General features: G+C 40.2%; 1 protein-coding gene across 1 annotated transcript in view; it reads right to left on the reverse strand.

The window, feature by feature from the left end:
- fgf14 (fibroblast growth factor 14) overlaps positions 1–19,428 on the reverse strand; it is a 158,879-nt gene extending 139,451 nt beyond the window's left edge. The window contains exon 1 of the mRNA XM_088352138.1: positions 18,555–19,428. Within this exon, the coding sequence (XP_088208264.1) occupies positions 18,555–18,645 (91 nt within the window). The 5' untranslated portion in view covers positions 18,646–19,428. The remainder of the gene's footprint in view (positions 1–18,554) is intronic.

The raw sequence follows: 19,428 nt of genomic DNA on the forward strand, positions 1-19,428 counted from the left end.
AGAGAGGGAGAGAGAGAGAGAGAAAAAAAGAGATTGAAGAGAAAAAGAAAGAGAAAAGGAGAGTGAAAAAAAGAATATACAACTACAGCGAATTCGCAAATGGAGCCTGGCTTTGACATGAAGCGGACATATAACCTACAGCGTGTTTTTGTCCTGAGCTTCTCTCAGCCTTTTTTTTCACAATCCCTTGGTGGGCCTGTTCCAGTCCGCACTCCGCAAGTTGTACACCCCTGCTTTAGACATATAAACAAAACATTGCAACACTGTCCCTTCAACACAGGCTTTAAAGGGTCCGCCATACGTTTGTCTCGCTATTATACATCTCGCACAATGAAAAAAACCCACAACTTTGTTTTGGACGTCAGCCAGATGTGTGATAATACTGAGGCCAAAAGGAGTCTTAGAATAGAAACAAAGACACACTCACCACAAAGAGGCGTTTGTTTTGGAGGGCGTTAGTAAATACTACACATGGACGCTGTTTCAACTATTTAACCAGAAAAAAAAGGCCGATGAGTTGGAATTTAAAATTGATGCGTATGGTTTTGAAACTAGAGTAAGTCAACTGATTAATGATGCTTCTTACACGGAATTCTTCAAGAACTCTTTTAGTGCCCTAGACGTATATTCACGTCATATCCATCTTTTTTTCCTCTGTGGAAAAGGTTTGGAAAAGGGCAGTCATTCCATACTGCAGCTTGGGGCTTTTACGGCACAAGTATGTATTATTAGCACCTCTTAGAGCCGGGGAGTCAAACTCAAAGGGCCAAAACTCAAACTACACCTTTGGTCCTGGGCGGAACAGAATAGATATTGATTGAATGCACCAAAACTTGACTTTTTTTAAAAACACAAATATGTCAGTCAGGAATATTCCATCCATTATCTGCACTGTTTATCCTCACAAAGGTCGCTGGGGTGCTGGAGCCCATCCCAGCTATCTTCGGGCAGAGAGCAGGGGGCACCTTGAACTGGGTACCAGTCAGTTGCAGGGCACACAGAAACATACAACCACTCACTCATTCACACCTAGGGACAATTTGAACTAGCCAAATAAGTATGCATATTTTTGGGATGTGAGGGAAAACCGGAGTGCCCGGAGGAAACCCACGCAGGCACGAGGAGAACATGCAAATACCACACGGGTAGGCTGCGGTAGCTGGACTTGAACTTTGAATCTCTGCACCGTGAGGCTGCACGCTAACCACCCATCCACCGTGCCACCCAGTCAGAAATAAACAGACTTAAAAGTTAAATACATTTTAAAAAACGTTGCTCTCTATAAAACATATCTCCTGTCAAAACTATACAAAGGGTAAGTGCGTAGCGCCACGTTGCAGAGGCTCGGGGTTCAAGTCCAGCTACCGCATCCTCCTCATGTGGGGTTTGCATGTTCTCCCCGTGCCTGCGTGGGTTTCCTCCCACATTCCAAAAACATGCGCTTCAGGTTAATTGGCTGGTCCAAATTGCCCCTAAGTGTGAATGAGCGAGTGAGTTGTCTGTCATTATGTGCCCTGTGACTAGCTGGCAACCAGTTCAGGGTATCCCCTGCCCACCTCCCTAAGATAGCTCAACAAAGAAAAGGAGAGTTTTTCAATTCCAAGCAATGTTGTGCTATAGATTACTATCATAATTGCAGGTTCTGTCTTTCGTCTACTCATGCGTGCATGTTCTGCCTCCAGTGAGCATTGATGAAAGACTGGCTATCCGCACTTACTATGATGTCTTAAATGTCTTCTTACAAAACTTTGTTGCAAAACGGGAATAAGAAATCGTTTTTCACGAATTTAAATATATATATTTATTTAACATGCATGTCAGATTAATTGGCCGGTTCAAATTGTCCTTAGGTGTGAATGAACAAGTGAGGTGTCTGTCTGTGTGCCCTTGCCACTGGCTGGCAAGCAGTTCATGGTGTCCCCTGCCCACTGCCCAAGGACAGCTGAGATGGGCTCCAGCACTTCCCCGACCCTACTGAGGGAAGCGGTGCAGGTAAAGGATGAATGGATGGATGTTTCTAATAAAGAGCAAAAATACAATCCTCAATCAAATTTGGACTCTTTTTGAAGGCCTACAAATAATTTAGTTCTGTAGCTTTAAAGGCATAGAACATATCAAAAGAAAGCTTCAACCATCATCTGTACTGTTTTCTAGCTTTTACCGTTGTTTAGTAAAAAACAGTTGAATATTGTTAAGATTCTTGAAAATACTGGTTTCCAAGAAAAATGTATTTTTTTTATCAAAGGTGGATTTTAAGCAGGACTTTCCTCGGGTGCTCTTTTTTTGCATTTGTGAGACCTCCAAAAACTAAACAATGCAAGATAAAATTTTAATGCAAAAACACTGAACTCTATGCATGAACTACGCAAGTATGAAGTTTTCAATGCCAGATGTTTTCGGTGACGTGATCACACGATTTTGGTCACCATAGCAATCGCGTTCCTGCGTATATGCACAAAACATCATCCCTCTCTGCCCAGACGATGACGAAGAAAAAAGCTCTGTTGTTCTTATTCATATCCTTGCTACTCTCACCCCATTGCTTCACTATGCCTACACAATCTTAATCGCTGGATCCACTGGACATGATTGTGCGCCATCTTTCTGCTAGGGGTACCCCAAAAGCAAAAAACTTGTGAGAGGCTAGTCAAAAAATGAGAAGAAAAATGGAGCGGTTTGGTAACCTTGGGTCCCTATAGTTTGCATTATTTCTTGTGATTTGTAGCACATCATATAGGTTGCACTAAACAATACAGCAACATCTAGCGATCTAAACTTGTGTGTGTCCCTTTACGAAAAAACAAAAAAGGGATTTCTTTATTCTGTATTAGCATCAGTTGGGTTGATGTTGTAGTTTGCACGGTACGCATCACTGTCACTTCCGACATCCACCCCAATTACTTATCATCTCACTGCAGTGGCAATTTTCCTGCAATTCATTTTCAACAAGAGGTAAAATTGAATGAAATGTCAGCGAGTCACAGTGCTCGTTTTCATGTTTCTAAAATACCTCTGATTAGATGTTTTAAAGTGATCTTCTGTGCGGGTAGTAAGCACTTTAAGTAGACTATCACAAAATAACATGACCCTTTTTAAGTGGTTACCATGGAAACCACACTTCCACAACAACAGTATCTGCACCTTTACTCTCGGCCCCGATCTCTTACTTTATTTCTGCGAGGCTACTTTGCACATCAAGCTGAAAGAAGCTGGATCCTCAGGGTTCATACACCTTTGTCATGGCCGAATTCAAGCACTTTTTAAAGATTTTCAAAGCTTATATTTCCATTTTTCCAGTACCATCAACAGAAGTACCCAGAAATTTCCATAGCTGATATGTTATTTTTGTGTTAATACATTTTAGTGCCTTAGTATAGCATGTAGCAAACGGTTAGCAAAAAAAAAATCTGAGGTAAGCTAGTCATTTCTGTAAATTATCATTTATATGACTAAAGAGAGGCAGCAGGGCAGTGCAGTGGTTAGCACGTCTGCGGCAGAGTCCTGATGTCATGAGATCGAACCTTCCTGTGTGGAGTTTGCATGTTCTCCCTATGCTTGCGCGGCTTTACTGCGGGAACTTCGGTTTCCTCCCACATTCTAAAAACATGCATGTCAGGTTAATTAGCCTGTCCAAATTGTCCCGATGTGTGAATGAGCGAGTGAGTTGTCGGTCGCTGTGTGCCCTGTGACTGGCGGGCAACCAGTTCAGTGTGTCCCCTGCCCACTGCCCGAAGGTGGCTGGGATGTGCTACAGCACCCTCGCGAGCCTACTGAGGATAAGCGATGCAGATAATGGATGGATGGATGACTAAAGAGAGCTGACTCTCATAGTTAGGAGTTGAATATTTTTTCTTTTTTTTTTGCATATTTAGCAGCATGCTGTGCGTGGATTTGTTCCACGTTCGCGCCACTTTTTATGTTTCCATTTTCCTGCCACCATTCATGGCATTTTTGTGTGATTCACTTGACATGGCACTCCACATGACAACTCCATACGAACCAATACAAACTGCCGTTAATCACAACGGAATATGATGGCAAAAGGCCACCAAGGCAGGCGTGTCAAAGTCATTTTTAAATTGACTTGTTTTATTTATCTTCATTAAACGTGAGATGTATCGAGTCTGACTGCTGAGATACATGGCAACAATTCCAAGCATTTACTAGCACTTCAAAAATTCACACAATTTTGAAAACACACTATTGAAATTCAAGCATATTCAAGGATTTCCAGCACCCGTACGAAATTCTCCAAGCAGACAACTCAAATACAGTAATTTTTTTAAATTGTTATCTATTCAATTTAATCACAATGTAGGGCTGCAACAAATATTTTTATAAGTAATGAATCTGTCAATTTTTTTTTTTTTCAATAAATTGATGAATTAGATTTTTCTAAAACACATTTTTAACTTCCTCTTCATTATTCAAATATCTAACTTTTAGACAGCATAAAATAAGATATTTTTCTATGATATAAAATAAGTGAGGGTGTGTTGTTTTTGGTGTCCTTAAAACGTTTAAGATTAAATATGTTCTCCTTTAGGTATGTGTTAGGTATGTGTTATGTGTCCAACTGAGTTCAAAAAGCCTTTATTTTTTATCCCACTGTGCCTAACTGCTTTTATCTTACTTTTACCCTTGGTGTACCAGCCACAGAGCGCAGTATGCTGGAGGAAATAAGGCGGAGGAGATGCAGGGGAGGACAATGATAATACACGTGTACTTGTGGTCTCCTTTTTTTCTAGGATGAAAATGGTGAAAGTAAGAAAAAGACTGTTTCAAATACAGTCCAAATGCCAACCTCAACCCTAAAAAATATAAAGAGGACGGTTTATTCAAGTGTGTCCAAGAATTTCACATACGTGCACGTGCAACTAAAAGAGCTTGACAAAGGTTGCAATCATAATTTCAGGCAGAAAATGGCATCAGCAAGTAGAATATTTTGAAGTTTTGGGCACCACGTTTAACAATTGACAAAAAATACCAACAAATGAATCCTTTACACCTGCAAATATGTAAAATACTCTTTTCCTACCACCATTTCAGAATATAAGATTACATTTTAGCTGACCATATCAAGCAGGAATGAAAAAAGAGCATTACATTTTATTTTATAGGCAGCAAATTTTTCTATCCACAAAACAAGTTTGTGAACCCACTTTTCAAGACGTTGTCAACTAATTTGTTTTTGGGTTAAATATGTAGTTCAATAATATAAACATTCCCTATGGGAAAATGATACAAAATGTACTTAGGAGTCTGCCCCTTGTCTTTAGGTAAACATTTTATTTTTTTATTATTTCTGTTTTTACTGTATTTTTTTTATTTATTCTTTAAAAATGTTTCTCTTTATTTCTGTGGCACTTTCTGTTCCCTCTTTTGTTAACTTTGTAGTGTTTGACTGTTTCATGCCACTGGTGTTTGCAATGATGCAATGTTCAATTAAAAACATTTATACAAATGTAATTTATTTTTAAAATAAAAACATTATCTAGGCGCCCTCTGCTGGACCAAAGTGGTACTAGAACCCTCAATGTCACAAACGAATTTAGCACACTCCTATTAGTTTTGATTTAACGTACTGGGTGGCCCATGAATCGCACAACACAAGGAACAAATGATCAAATGCATTGCCAACGCTTTGTATAATCATTTCTAATCGATTGTATTGATTAATTGTTGCAGCCCTGCTGGATTGAAGAACCTTCTTTATGTTAGTGATGAATCCCAGCAGCGTGCCAAGCTGCTTGGAGGAGGGTATTTTTAGCCAACGCTGCCATTCTCTCTCAATTGTAGGAGTTGTGTTTAGCGTGTTAACCCACACTTAAGCGGCGCACTTTCCTTTGTCTGTTGCTACCAATTAAACGGGTGGACATGCATTATGCAGGGAAGTTTTTGAAGTACATCATTTTCAAATTAGAGCACCGTTTTTTGTTTTTTTTGCTCAGACAAGTTGAAGTTTGGAGGTGGTGCCCTATCCTTAAATTAAAGTTCAAGTAAAAAAAACTACAAATTCCAAAAATCGTTGTCAATTAATCCACGCAGTTTTAGAGCTTGATCGTGTCAAATGTAAACCCCGTTAAAAAGCGAGTTAGGAATGGATGAATAAAATAATAATTCAACATTTAAATCCATCCATCCATTACATGCCCCGCTTCTCCTCAGTAGGGTCGCGGGGGTGCTGGAGCCCATCTCAGCTGTCCTTGGGCAGTGAGCAGGGGACACCCTGAACTGCTTTCCAGCCAGTCGCAAGGGCACACAGACAGAACACTCACTTGTTCATTCACACCTAAGGACAATTTCAACCGGACAATTAACCTGACATGCATGTTAAATAAATATATGTATTTAAATTCATGAAAAACGATTTCTCATTCCCGGTTTGCAACAAAGTTTTGTAAGAAGACATTTAAGACATCATAGTAAGTGCGGAGAGCCAGTATTCCATCAATGCTCACTGCAGGCAGAACATGCACGCATGAGTAGACGAAAGACAGAACCTGCAATTATGATAGCAATCTTTAGCACAACATTGATTGGAATTGAAAAACTCTCCTTTTTTTGTTGATCAGACATGCGACATTGTAAATCACAATGGATGAAAAACCCAAACTTGACGAGTTTTATTGAGTTTTGATGTATTGAAAGGTCGCTTTGATGCAAGTAAACAATGCTTTGGGTAACAGATGATCCTTTCATCCATCCATCCACCCATTAGCTGCACCACTAATCCGCAGTTGGGTCGTGGGGGTGCTGGAGCCCATCCCAGCCATCTTCAGCCAGTGGCCATCGGACACCCTGGTTGCCAGCTGTGAACAGGGCACACAGAGATGGACAACTCACTCGCTCATTCACACCTAGGGCCAATTAACCTGACATGCATGTTTTTTTGGAATCTGGAATGAAACCTACGCAAGCACGGGGATAACATGCAAACCCCACACAGGAAGGTTTGATCCCATGACCTCAGAACTGTGCCGCGAATGCGCTGACCACTGAGTCGCCGTGCCTCCCGTAACAGATTATAACATTTAAATTTTAATTGAGATCTCATTTGAATATTTATTGTCTCTTTTGATTTTATTTTTATATTGTTACTCGACTTGCCTGATTTTTGTGTAAATCTACAAGATATTGTAACTAGCGCTGGCCACAAGTAGTTTTTTTTTGTTTTTTTTACATGACCAATGAATTAAAGGCAAGACCTAAAAGTAAACAAAAAGAAACTAAAGGTACGTCATTGCGAGGAACATAAACTCCCTCGTATAATGACGCTAAGACTAGAGCATTAATGTTTCACTGAGTGGCCATCAAACCTTTATTCCACAAGATAGTTCATGACATAACCTTATCCTCCAACGATTCCTCCATTACTGACCTCATTAGATCACTGCCATTCACCATAGCAGGAGAAAGCCCCCCGCACCCCTTTTTAAGTGGCATTTGCAAAGTTCCAAGGCGATGTCTGCTTCATCGCTCGCACAGGAAAGAAACGTACTCAAGCCCCTTTCCTTCCACTCCACTGCTTCATTACTTAATTGACTTAATAAAGTACAAATTAACTACTCAGGCTTGGATGGCAAATTACCAAGTTGGCATGAAAGAAAGCAGGAGTCTTGATTTTTGATAAGACCCAAAGAATTCGTTGCTCAGACTATGCCAAACTGAGAGGGAGGGTTAGCTATATATTATAGATCATGATTGTATTTTACTATGAGGCACACTTAAAAAAAAAACGAATTGGGCAGAAATTTTATTTTACGCTTTATAACCAGGTGCGCAAAATACGTTGATAAGATCGGAAATGCATGTGGTGTTTATACGTGTGCGTTGCTTCGTGAGGTTTTACCGTGTACTACCATATTTGTGCAATTATTGATCAATTGAAAAAAAAAACACTGATCTAAATCCCAATAGGTGAAATGCAACGGCAATTGAACCTCAATAGCAACAATGAAAGCACTAACACTTGGCCAGTTGTTCTCAACTGATCTGACTTGAGGACCGACCCCCACCCTATATACAAGCTTTGACCCAAATAAAGCGGAAAAAATACATTTATTGTCATGGTTGCCATGGCGCCCAATTGGTCCCTGCCGTATGGCGCCAGGTTCTGTCATGGTTGCCACAGCGCCCAATTGGCCCCGCCCAATGACAGCAGCTGAAACGCTTTGACAGATTGCTGCCGGACTACTTAAACGCGGTCTTGTGAGTTGCCTGGTGTCAGAGCGTCTGCGAAACTCCTGCTAGACTCTGTGTGATATGCCAAGTCCTGTGAATTTGCCTGTGTTTTGATCCTGTTTTATTTTCGGCCCGATCTGTTTAAATTTTGACCACTCCTTAGTTCTGATTCTAATCTACTTCAGCGACCATCAATCCTCGGATCGAGTGTGCGCTTATTCCTCCTCACCTCAATAAACTGTGAGTAACATTACGCGATTGGGTTCTCATTCCTGTTTCGTGTCCGGGTTCGTGACATTTATTGAATGATCGTGCATTTTAAATCATGTATACTACAGTATATTTTCAATTTTAAAAAAACAAAAAACAAAATGACTTTAAGTACCATTTGTGTTCTTGCATATAAGCTACATCACATATACAGTATAAGCTGACCCCCTCAAACTGCATTACAATAGCCACATACCAAGAGAAATAAGTACCTAAATCATTTACCTAAACAAAACAATTATGGAGACAATAAAGGTCAATATACAAGGAAAAAAGCTAAAAATATAACATTTTAAAACAATCTGCTGTACTTTCAAACAACGCTTCAATGACAGACAGTTGTTCACTATTCTGCTATTTTGCAATCATTTTCTTCTTTGACTAATTTGTGTTTACAACTTTTCCTTCCCCTTTATCACTTACTTTCTGGTGACCCATTATTATAGGCAGAAAAAGGAAGTAAAACAAACACAATCACAATAAAATGCAATGTGGTTCTTCTCAAACACAATCTAGGCGTGGACGATTGACTGAACAGGAAGAAGAGACAAAGACGGGCAGACGTCACTATTCTGCCTTCAAAAGGGCAGGAGGAACCAGAGAAATCAACATCCATTACGGAAGAAAGCATGGAGTGTCATTAAATCACAGATTCATGGGAGATGAGCTCTTGTTTATTTTGTAACTCATGGAACAGCCAACATCGCATCGCAGATTCACAACATGTTGCTCGAGTTTATTCTTAAAGCGATAGTATCCTCCTGTGTTAGTTAACAATATTTGCATTGAGATCCCACCACACAGACAGCATTCAATGGGGAAGCAAAGTTATGGATTCAATTAATATTGGGGGGGGGGACAACGCTCTGCTGTTAATATCCATGAGTACTTCTGCAAACATAAGTGCACTGTGTTACGTCATTTGTCCTCGTGTGCGCATGCGTGACAGTTGTGGCACGATAATATGGGAAGATCAAGTCGCATACAAGTCACATTTAGTTGGTAATGTGAACGGTCTCATAAAAACATCGGATTTGATCAAAAATGTCAAAATTGACCATTAGGCCATAGGAAATCTGACAAAGTATGACAACAGACAAGGAAAAGATCCGTGTGCTTAATGTGACTGAAAAGTGGCAGCGGAGAGCAAGGAGCCAAATAAAATAAGCTGTTTCTCGAAACATTACACACCAACAACGCTGAAAAGGGAGAGGTTTGCTTAATCTCAGTGTAACACTAATTTTACTCACGGTGCCAGAAATGAATGTGAGCGACTGGAGAAAACAGAATGTCGTCCTAGACCTAGAAGATATAAATAACGGCAAAGTTACACCAAAAAGTTGTTTCACTCATGATTTTTTGCATTTATTTATATCTTTCAGTACAACTTTCTGTTTTCACCATTCTCTAACATTTGTCTCTGGCACCGTGAGTAAAATTAGTGTGATATAAAGATAAAACTGAATGCCTTTTCATATGTCATAACACTAGTGGTCTAGATGTTAGGTCTCAACACTTTCACCGACCGCCACCCAAGTTTGATTCCCCTTGCATACAATGTTTTGCGATCTAGTTCAGCGACATTTATCAACTGATCAATCATTGCGCGAATACAGGGGTCTCTAACATGTTGCATGTGTGCACCAGGGTTACCCCTAAAGCTCAGCCGAGATACCCGTGGTTCTGAAAATAACTCACCTGCGCTGAGTCATTGTCATTTTCTAGTAAAATATATACATTTTTGGTGGTAGACAGAGTCTATTTAACCCTACATTCAAACGTTAACCTGGTATTAACGTAGTAACAACAGATTAATATCATGATAAGTTGGTATTTTAGACATGTCTATCAAAAAAAATGTTCTAGCAGTGAACGGGCAATAACCAGAGGTAGGTTACTTTTATCCCATTACATTTAGTTGAGTACGTTTTGGGACATGTTGTACTTATAGGAGTAATTTTGAATCACCATACTTTTTACTTTTGTCCGAGTAGATTTGTGAAGAAGAAACTATACTCTTACTCCGCTACATTAGGCTACATTGAAGCCGTTACTTAAATCCCCTTCACGTAAGTCCGTGTCTGTCTGTCTCTGCTGAGGCGAATTTATTGAGTCAAATACCCTTTTTCTTTCTTTTATATGCTGGGTTAGGAACGCTTTTTTACTGAACTGTACACACAGTTTATATTGCTATTGTCACGGGGCGAGGTGGAAGAGGGCTGTCACGAGGCGTGGTGGAGGGAAGGGGTGACCGGACCAGAACGGAGGCAGGAGGCAGGAAGGGAGAACTCAATTGCGTATTCACAAAAATAAAAGTTGTCCAAAACTCTGGGACATGACAAAACAAACAGTTGATTCTTCCAACTCAACTAAACAGGACAAGGCATAACAGAACGGACAAAGTTTTAAACTAAAACAGGACAAGGCATAACGGACCGGGAATGTGTATATATATAATGAGCCAGCGCCCGCCAAACCCACAACCCAGCCTTAAATAGCAGACCAGCAATCAGCTGATCTGCTTCAGCTTGAGTTCGGGGGCGCGGCAGACTGGTCGCCATGGCGACCGTGACAGCTATAGCCTCACACACATATATAGGCTACTTTTTTAATCCACAAAGGTTTCACCCAAACAAATTGTCTGAGTACACAGGCTTACAGTTACACAGACCTATAGTTTTTTTTGATTGGATGGACTTGAATGATGTGATTATCTGATTGAATCAACAAAAAACACGTTGTCACAGTTACTCAGTGCTTGAGTAGTTTTTTTTCACAATGTACTTTTTTAGTTTTTCTCAAGTAATTATTTGGATGATAATTATTTTTAATTCTACTTGAGTCACATTTTTCTGAAGTAGCAGTACTTTTACTTATTTTTGACTAATAACATCAGATCAAACCACTTGGCTGGGCCTACGGGAGTTGAGAAAATATTGCACAATATTGTCGTAAACATGTCATGAGGCTATCAGCTCTTTTACATCTTTACTGTCCTCTATCGGCGGGAAGGAGTATTTGGTTTGTATAATTTTTTAAAAAACATAACTTTTGATAAAGGGGCAGCACGGCGGAGCAATGGTTAGCGCGTGTGCGGCACAGTTCTAAAGTCTTGGGAACCTCCTGTGTGGGTTCAAATCCAGGTACCGGACTTACTGTGCGGAGTTTGTATGTTCTCCCCGTGCTTGCGTGGGTTTCCTCCGGGCACTCCGGTTTCCTCCCACATTCCAAAGACATGCATTTCAGGTGGATTGGCCGGTCCAAATTGTCCCTAGGTGTGAATGAGCGAGCGAGTTGTCTGTCCCTGTGTTCAGGGTGTCCCCTGCCCACTGCCCGATGATTGCTGGGATGGGCTCCAACACCCCCGCAACCCTACTGAGGATGAGTGGTGCAGCTGATAAGATGAGATGAGAACTTTTGATAAAAATTAGCCAGATACTTGCTTGTTTTACGACATACTGCGGGGGGATAAAACCACAGTCTGGATACAGGCCGTGTGTTTGACACGCCTGCACTCGCTGGTAACAAAAAGTAGTCCTCAGCTTGAAATATGTTGGAAACGATATATAATTAATTGCGCTATGGTTATACACAAGAAAATACGGTAGCTCTTATGAATTTATATTCCAGTGCAGCCCTTTGAGACGATTTGTGATTAAGGGCTGTATAAATAAATAAACATGACTGTAGTATAATCCTTATATGAACAATGAATGAGAAAACATTGTTTTTGTAGGGTGCCCCTTATAATCTTGTGCGCCTTACAGTGCAGAAAATAAAGTATATTTGTTTTTAGATAAGAATAAAAGACCAAGCAAAAATTCCATAACTCTGAAAACTCAAAGTCAAGTGCATGTGGAGTCTACCTGCCCGGTCAAACTTGAAAGTCAATCAAGCAACTTGAAATCGAGCTTGAAAGGGGTGGGCTTAATTCTCATCCGTATGCCCGGCTTGACAGCCTTGTCAGCTTTGTCTCCGTCTGTTCATGCAGTTTAGGTGGAGTTACTATAAATACAGCCATCGAGCTGGAGTACCATATCTAGGCCTTTGCAGATGAGGCCTCAAGAGCAGCTGCCTCGTCCCTATGACGAGAGAAACACGAGGCTGGATTGAACCGCGGAGTGATTTGTTTGACAGCTAACATGCCTGAATCGTTATCTTATAGCCACGCAAAGCGATTTTTGACGTCTTTCGCGTCTTCATTAACATCCAGCTTGCTGATTCAGCGAAAATTACAATCCTTTTTCTTTTTTAAATGAGCTAACACGGCTTGTGTGGTCAGCATGTGGCCTCGACTAAGCTCTGTCTTTGGATTCTCACCAGCTTGAGCTTGGAACATTAGCATCTTCGAGTACCTAACGCAATGAACCACGGCAATCAGTCAGCCTTTGGCCGCATGTTACAAATTACATCATCAGCATTGAGACCTTTACAGCTCAATGTCTTATTTGTAAGCAGTAAGTTATTAAACTTAAAGACTTAGATGAATGGTAAAAAATTCAACCAGCTATCTTATTTTGGCAAAAAGTTAGTATTCTATCAGTAATGATACAAATAAGGGCAATTCTGTTTTCTGAATTAAGCAAAAAAAAAAAAATCCTAAATAAAGCTATTAAGTTATTACAGTAACCCATCGCTACTTCGCAGGTCGGTTACCACTGGTTAACTGCTTTGAGAATTTTAAATTTAAATGTCTGTATTGTCATTGATATTAAAGTATCGCGCATTGTGTTCTGAGAAAACAGCACACAACAAGGCCCATTACGAGGGGCAGTTGTATGTGTGTGTGTTGTGTGGGTGTGACTGTGTGTGTGATAGGCTGGTGTATGCTGTAAGTCAAACACCGGGGCTGGTGCACAAGTCAATGTGTTAATCTAAACAAACTGCAACGCAGGGCTACAACTAGAGCTAGTATTTCAGCGGCTCATTATACTGAAAAGAAACTCATCAATTAAATGGGACTCGTAGGAAAGTCAGGAGCGCGCAATGAAATGGTGATCAGCAGTGTGTGATCTGTGGATTATTATTGTGGATTCGGTAAGCGACTGAGGCAGGGTTGAGACTACTGCTTCAGCTAGGCTATCAAATATCTTAAGCCACCCATACAGATCCTGTTTTTCCCAATAAAGCTCAGAATGTCATGTCCTGCACGGTTGTCATGGCACCCAGCTGGCCCCGCCCCTTGACACCGGCTGACCTGCATTTCCTTATTACTCTTATGGGTACTTAAATGTGCCTTTTGGAGCTGCCCTTTGCCAGATCGTTGTTTACCCTTGTTGAAAACCTGTTCATGCCTGTTTGATACCTGTTTATTCTTGTTGTGCTTGTTGGACTTTGTTGCACTTCGGTGTAACATTCTGAGAGATTCCTGCAAGTTCTGTTAATCCCATTAAATGCCTAGTCTGTAGTTTTGCCTGCATTTGAGCCTGCTTTGTTTTGTTTTTGGTCCGTTTGTGTGTTGGACAACTTCTCTTTCCCAATTAAAGTGACAGATTGTCTAAGCAAATGAGTTCCAACTTCTTGCGTCCCGACCCGCTTCGTGACACTGAAGACCTCTAATTTTGTTGTATTTTTGCATAATGACAATAATGACAATTCATTCAATTGCAATTCTATGTTATTGTTATTATTTTTAGATTCATAGTTGTTATGTTGTTACAATTGTATACTCTCAGTTGGCAAGGACGTCACTCTCAAGGTAAGTTTGACCCTTGGGGGCTTTTATGAAGGGCCGTCGCTACTTCACGGATGTTCACTTTTCGCGGCCATTTATCGCAAGGGATTGTTGTACTGGATTGAATTGGGTGACAAATCATTATAAAAGTATGAAAACACAAACATTAAGTTGCATGTCTTGTTTACGTTTTCTAAAGACAATTTCTAAGCAGATTATCTGATAATTATTAATCTATCTCTCATACAACCATGGTCATATCCCTTGAGAGGGGCTACCGACAGACACATACCCCTAAAAAAAAAAAAAAAAGGAAAGAGTAGCAAAAAACACAAAACAATTGACCATGGCCAACCCAAATGCCCAAACACCCAAACAAGTTAAGCACCTCGGCACCTAAGTTGGTCATGCTTTTGTCCCTGTAGATGAATCGGGACTCAATAAAGCGGCTATGTCACTCGGGTCAGTGTGACACAGCACACTCTTTTGTTCAACAGCATGGCCCGACAGCTTTCACTGGTTTACCCCTGCTGCATCATACATGTGCCCTGCCCATCCTTTAGAACACGTCCAAACATCTCATTCCTATCACCAACAAGAGCTCTAGATTATCGACAATATGCTATTAAGGGGTACTTAAAAAAATACCTACAGTAAATAGATCAAAAGCCCTGAATCATTATTCATTCCAAGGTACCTAAGTTATTTTAACAGATAAATAGTTGTCTCTTAAAAGAAATGTATGCATTGAACAGTTCTTAAAAAGTTAAGATGTGCTAAATAAAGTTACGTATTGTAAGGGTTTTTAGAGGCCTATTAAGACAGAATTTTAAAATATAAACTCTTGAATTATGAACATAATTGCATATAAGTCAATCATAAGGTTGCTCATTGTTAGCATGACAAGGGGATTTGTTGTTTGTGCTCTGTAAAGCATTTAAAGTTAAGCTGTTCTGTCACGTATAAGGAAAGATGTATATTTTTAAAAAATGATATAAAACCTTTATTGTGATGTTAAATTGTTTAAGAGCAAATCCCATTAATCGTGCTAACAGTTGCCCCTACGGCAACTGTTTTTCTTTATTAAATAATTTATAGTGTTTGAAATGTAATACAAGGCTAAAATGGTTGAAAAATTATTGGGAAGTGTCCTACATAAATATGCTGTGCTTATTTAAGCTTTAAGTTCAAATATGTAGCGAAATAATAATACTTCCGGGTTCCGCGCGTCTCTTTCGGTTCCGCCAGCTCAACATAAACAGAGACTCAGACAATGGCGGACAGGACTGTTGTTTATCCAATCCATCCTCATCCATGTTGAAGGATACTAATGCCGTAAGTTTCTAAAGATGTTTACATGATGTCTGAACAACTATACATTGTAATAGTTCATGTAGTTTATTTTTCGTCTCAATGAAAATTATTGTACTTTTGTCATTCTCTCCATCAGGAGAAAATAATTAAAGTTTCTATAGCATGTCCCCTGCGGTCACGGTCTTTCTTTGGTGGCTTAGCTCAGTGTCATATCGCTGACACTACAATTACCACGACAGGTGAACAGTTTGCTAGAAGAAATGAAATAATCTACTTCAAAAGATAATTAAACTGAAGTTAGTTTGTGTAGTCAAATAAGGTGATGATTGATGTGGCATTCCGGGACATATTGAAGGGATATTGTGTGTTATTTTGCGCCTCCTAATGGTAAGAAAAAACAGCAAGGTTGGTTTGAATAATAAGCAAAAATGCATAATCTATCATATAAACCGTGTAATTTTTTAAATTCTCATAGGTTGAGAATTGTGTCTATATTTTACATAACATGATGCTCACCTAGAGGTAGCGGACATGATTGATTGCCATCTTGTAGTCAAAAACAAACATGTTGTGAAAGGATGGGCTAATACATGTGAAGGAAAATGGTACGGTTTGGTTAGTTGAGTCCTTCTAAATTCTTCCTTGCGCTTTGTAGCGCTCGTATTCGGTCTTTGTTAGAAGAGTATGACCTGTGGAATCTTTAGGGCTAAGAAACACATAAAAACATGTAACAGGCAATGATATCTTGACTTAATCCCTTAATCTCTTTAAATGAGTGCTTTACAACATACCAGTCAACCTGTATGGTTTTGCCGTACAAATTACGTTTATTATGCATTTTAAGACGTGTACGCCGTACGAGAAAATCTGTTCGGAAAAACGCAAATTTGTGAATGATGGGTACCATCCGGTATACACCGACTATCACGAAACGGCAAATCAATCAAGTCAAACGAGTTCGCCGCGGAAGCCTCTATCTCGGTATCGTTTTTTTCGTTGCAAACGAAGCGAGCGGTTTGATGTAGTGAAAGAGGGTCCGTCACTTTTTAGAGAACCGGCTTTTTCGGCTCAACTCATTGAAGAGAGCCGCCTCTCAAACGGCTCACTTGCTTTGATGCATTATATTACGAATTATTATGTTGTATAAGGAAGTTAAGAAAAAAAGGAAGTATAAAAATGAAAAAAGACAGGTTTGTGGTAATCCATTTAATCAGTATATTACCAACAATAATTTATTGCAGAAAATGAATTAATAATTTTAATGAGAAAATGTATTATTCTACTTAATTATATTTGCATATATTTTTTCCTTCTACAGTGAACGTCCAAGCTACTTCATTTTTGAACTTTTTTCATCATAAACCTCATTCATGTCGAGCAACTCAGTATCTCACAACAAAACGTTAATTAACAATATACAGTATATGATATAACGAAACACATGTACAATATAAAATTTTAAAATCACATAAATAAACACGTTTGAAAAAAAATATAGTGTAAGATGATTTTGTATTTTGTAAGGGAAAATACGACAATTTGTAAGTGCATGGAGCCGTGGAGGTTGACAGGTATGTTTTTTAATCTTGTTGAGAGCTTCAGTAGCTCAAGGACCTCTTGGTGGCTTACATTGTTTGAATGTTTTGAAAAGTAAGACTGCACCACATCGCTAGACTTACTTCCCTTGATTTACAAAGCGGAAGTATTTTGTATTTTGTAGGGGAAAATACAACATTTTGTAAGGGCATGGAGCCGTGGGGGTTGACAGGTATGTTTACAGACACAAGAGATACATACTCCATCAAGCCGTCCTTAGTTCTGTTTAAATAAATACAGAGTAACAAGGGAAACATAAAGAGAAAACTTTCAACTCACAGAAAGAGATGGAAAATGATAAGGCGTCGTAGAAAACGGCAAGCTGTGCTAATATTGCTACTTCTCTATTTACAGTAAACCTGCACATAACTTTTGGGGAAATGTTCAAACTCTAACTCATTTGTTTAATATGACTTTAGAGAGAAAAAATAGGAGGTAAGAATGTTAGTGTTTTTAGAGCCATTACATTAGTTACAACCTCTGTGTCTGATTAGATCCACCCGGTTAAAATGTGCCTTGGTAAAATATACTTGTACAGACAGAGGTATTAATTTAATAATATATTTTGGGTTTGCACCACACTGCACTGCATCATACCGAGAGCTGATCTGTTCTGTTTGTTTTACAGCACTTGCAACCCAACTGACTAGCTTATGTTGTGCTCTTCTTTGCCAATATTCAACTGTTTCTCCTGCAGTGTCAGAGTATCTCTCCATGCAGTTGATGTGTGGTGCAGTTACACTGTACTGCTGAGCTCATCATCTTCCATTCGCCAGGCTGCATGGAGTAACAAGTAGCCCCGCACAACACACACACACTAACACCACCAGATGCACTACGATTAAACACATCCTCTCATTCAGCCTGTTGAAATAGACTGCATTGTTGCATTCGCATACGCACACACATTGATCCCCCTAGCCCCCCAAAAAAGCACTGCATCGCTTTGCCAATGCAGTGCTGCCGGTGGGGGCCCATTTCATCGAGAAGTGATGTTGCAGTGGAGGGCTACTGCTGCTGCAGTACAAACTAGGATGGCATCATGTATTGCAGGAGTGAGCAACGCATGGTACAGGGGCCAAAGAAAGGCCCGCAAGAACAGCTCACCCGGCCCGCTAGATAGATGACATGTGGGGGCCAGGGGCAAGGGGAATACAATTTTTCAACCCACAAATGCTCATAAATTACATTTGTTTATCATTAATTCAATATGACATTTGAACTAGCCTAACCCTAACCCTAGCCCTAACTGAAAGAAACTCCCTGTGTAACAACTGTGTAATAACTGTTATAACAGGTAGTTTGGAAAAGTTGAATGTGATGCGGAGCTGCTTGTGACTTGTCCAAAAGAACTGATATCAGAAGTTGGTTCTCTTTCATTCTTGCATGTGTGTGTGTGCCTCTGCATCACTGCATAAGTAGCATTGCAGGGTCTGTCACAAATTACATAGCGGATGAGATATAAAACGAAAGTGCACACTTAGTGTGTGATAGGAAAAACAAAGATGCAGCTTACCACTTGGATTCTTGTTTTTCTTGAGACTCTTGCCACAAAGACACTGCAGCATATGCGTTCCTTTGCTGAAAATGTTCCAAAGAAACCACATTGATTGATTTGGGCGAATCCAGTGGCTCAAACACCCGGAGAGAGATGAGATTCTTGCAGTTGCATAATAATAACGATAATAACAATGATGACAGCACAGTTCTCCACGTAAAGCCTGCCAGTTGTATCATATAGGAAGAGGGGGTGGGGGGGACATATATCCAGTCTGTGCGGGCTTTCTTGTGTTTCTCTCACGTGGCTTTTATTCGTAACAATGCAACGCTTTCTTGTTTCTTCTTCTCGTTCTTCTTGTGGCGTCCTCAAGTAGAAAAAAGGTACTCTTTTAATTGCATGTGTCGCACCGGGGAGGAGACGCCAGCACGCACGCTCACGCACGCACACTCGTGCACACACGCGCGCGCGTGCTGACGCACACAACACACGCGCACACAACTAAAAAGATAAAAGACCATGGACTTCTTCTTCGGAGGAGGAGAGAATCATCGTTACGTTTTAGTTCATCACTCCGGAGAAAAGCTGAAGAAAAAGAGGTGAAGGAGGAGGAGGAGGAGGAGGGTCGATCGGCACCGCGTCACAAACCAGTGAAGGATGCATCCTATGAAGACCCCCTGCACAAGTCCAAATTCGCTCCACTAGTCATTTTGCACCCACCGCAGTTTGCATGTCCCCGCTAGTCCCGCATCGCAGCGCCTTGATGCGTGTAGATGGATCCACGAGTGTCTGTATCAATGCCACGCTATCTCCCCCTCCCCTCTCTCCAAAAAAGAAAAAGTATATCCATACCAAAACATGCACGGACTTTTTTTCTCTCCAGCCTGTGTTG

This window comes from Urocampus carinirostris, chromosome 14 (genome assembly GCF_059441175.1).
Source record: "Urocampus carinirostris isolate Australia breed hairy pipefish chromosome 14, RoL_Ucar_1.0, whole genome shotgun sequence".
Lineage (NCBI taxonomy): Eukaryota > Metazoa > Chordata > Actinopteri > Syngnathiformes > Syngnathidae > Urocampus > Urocampus carinirostris.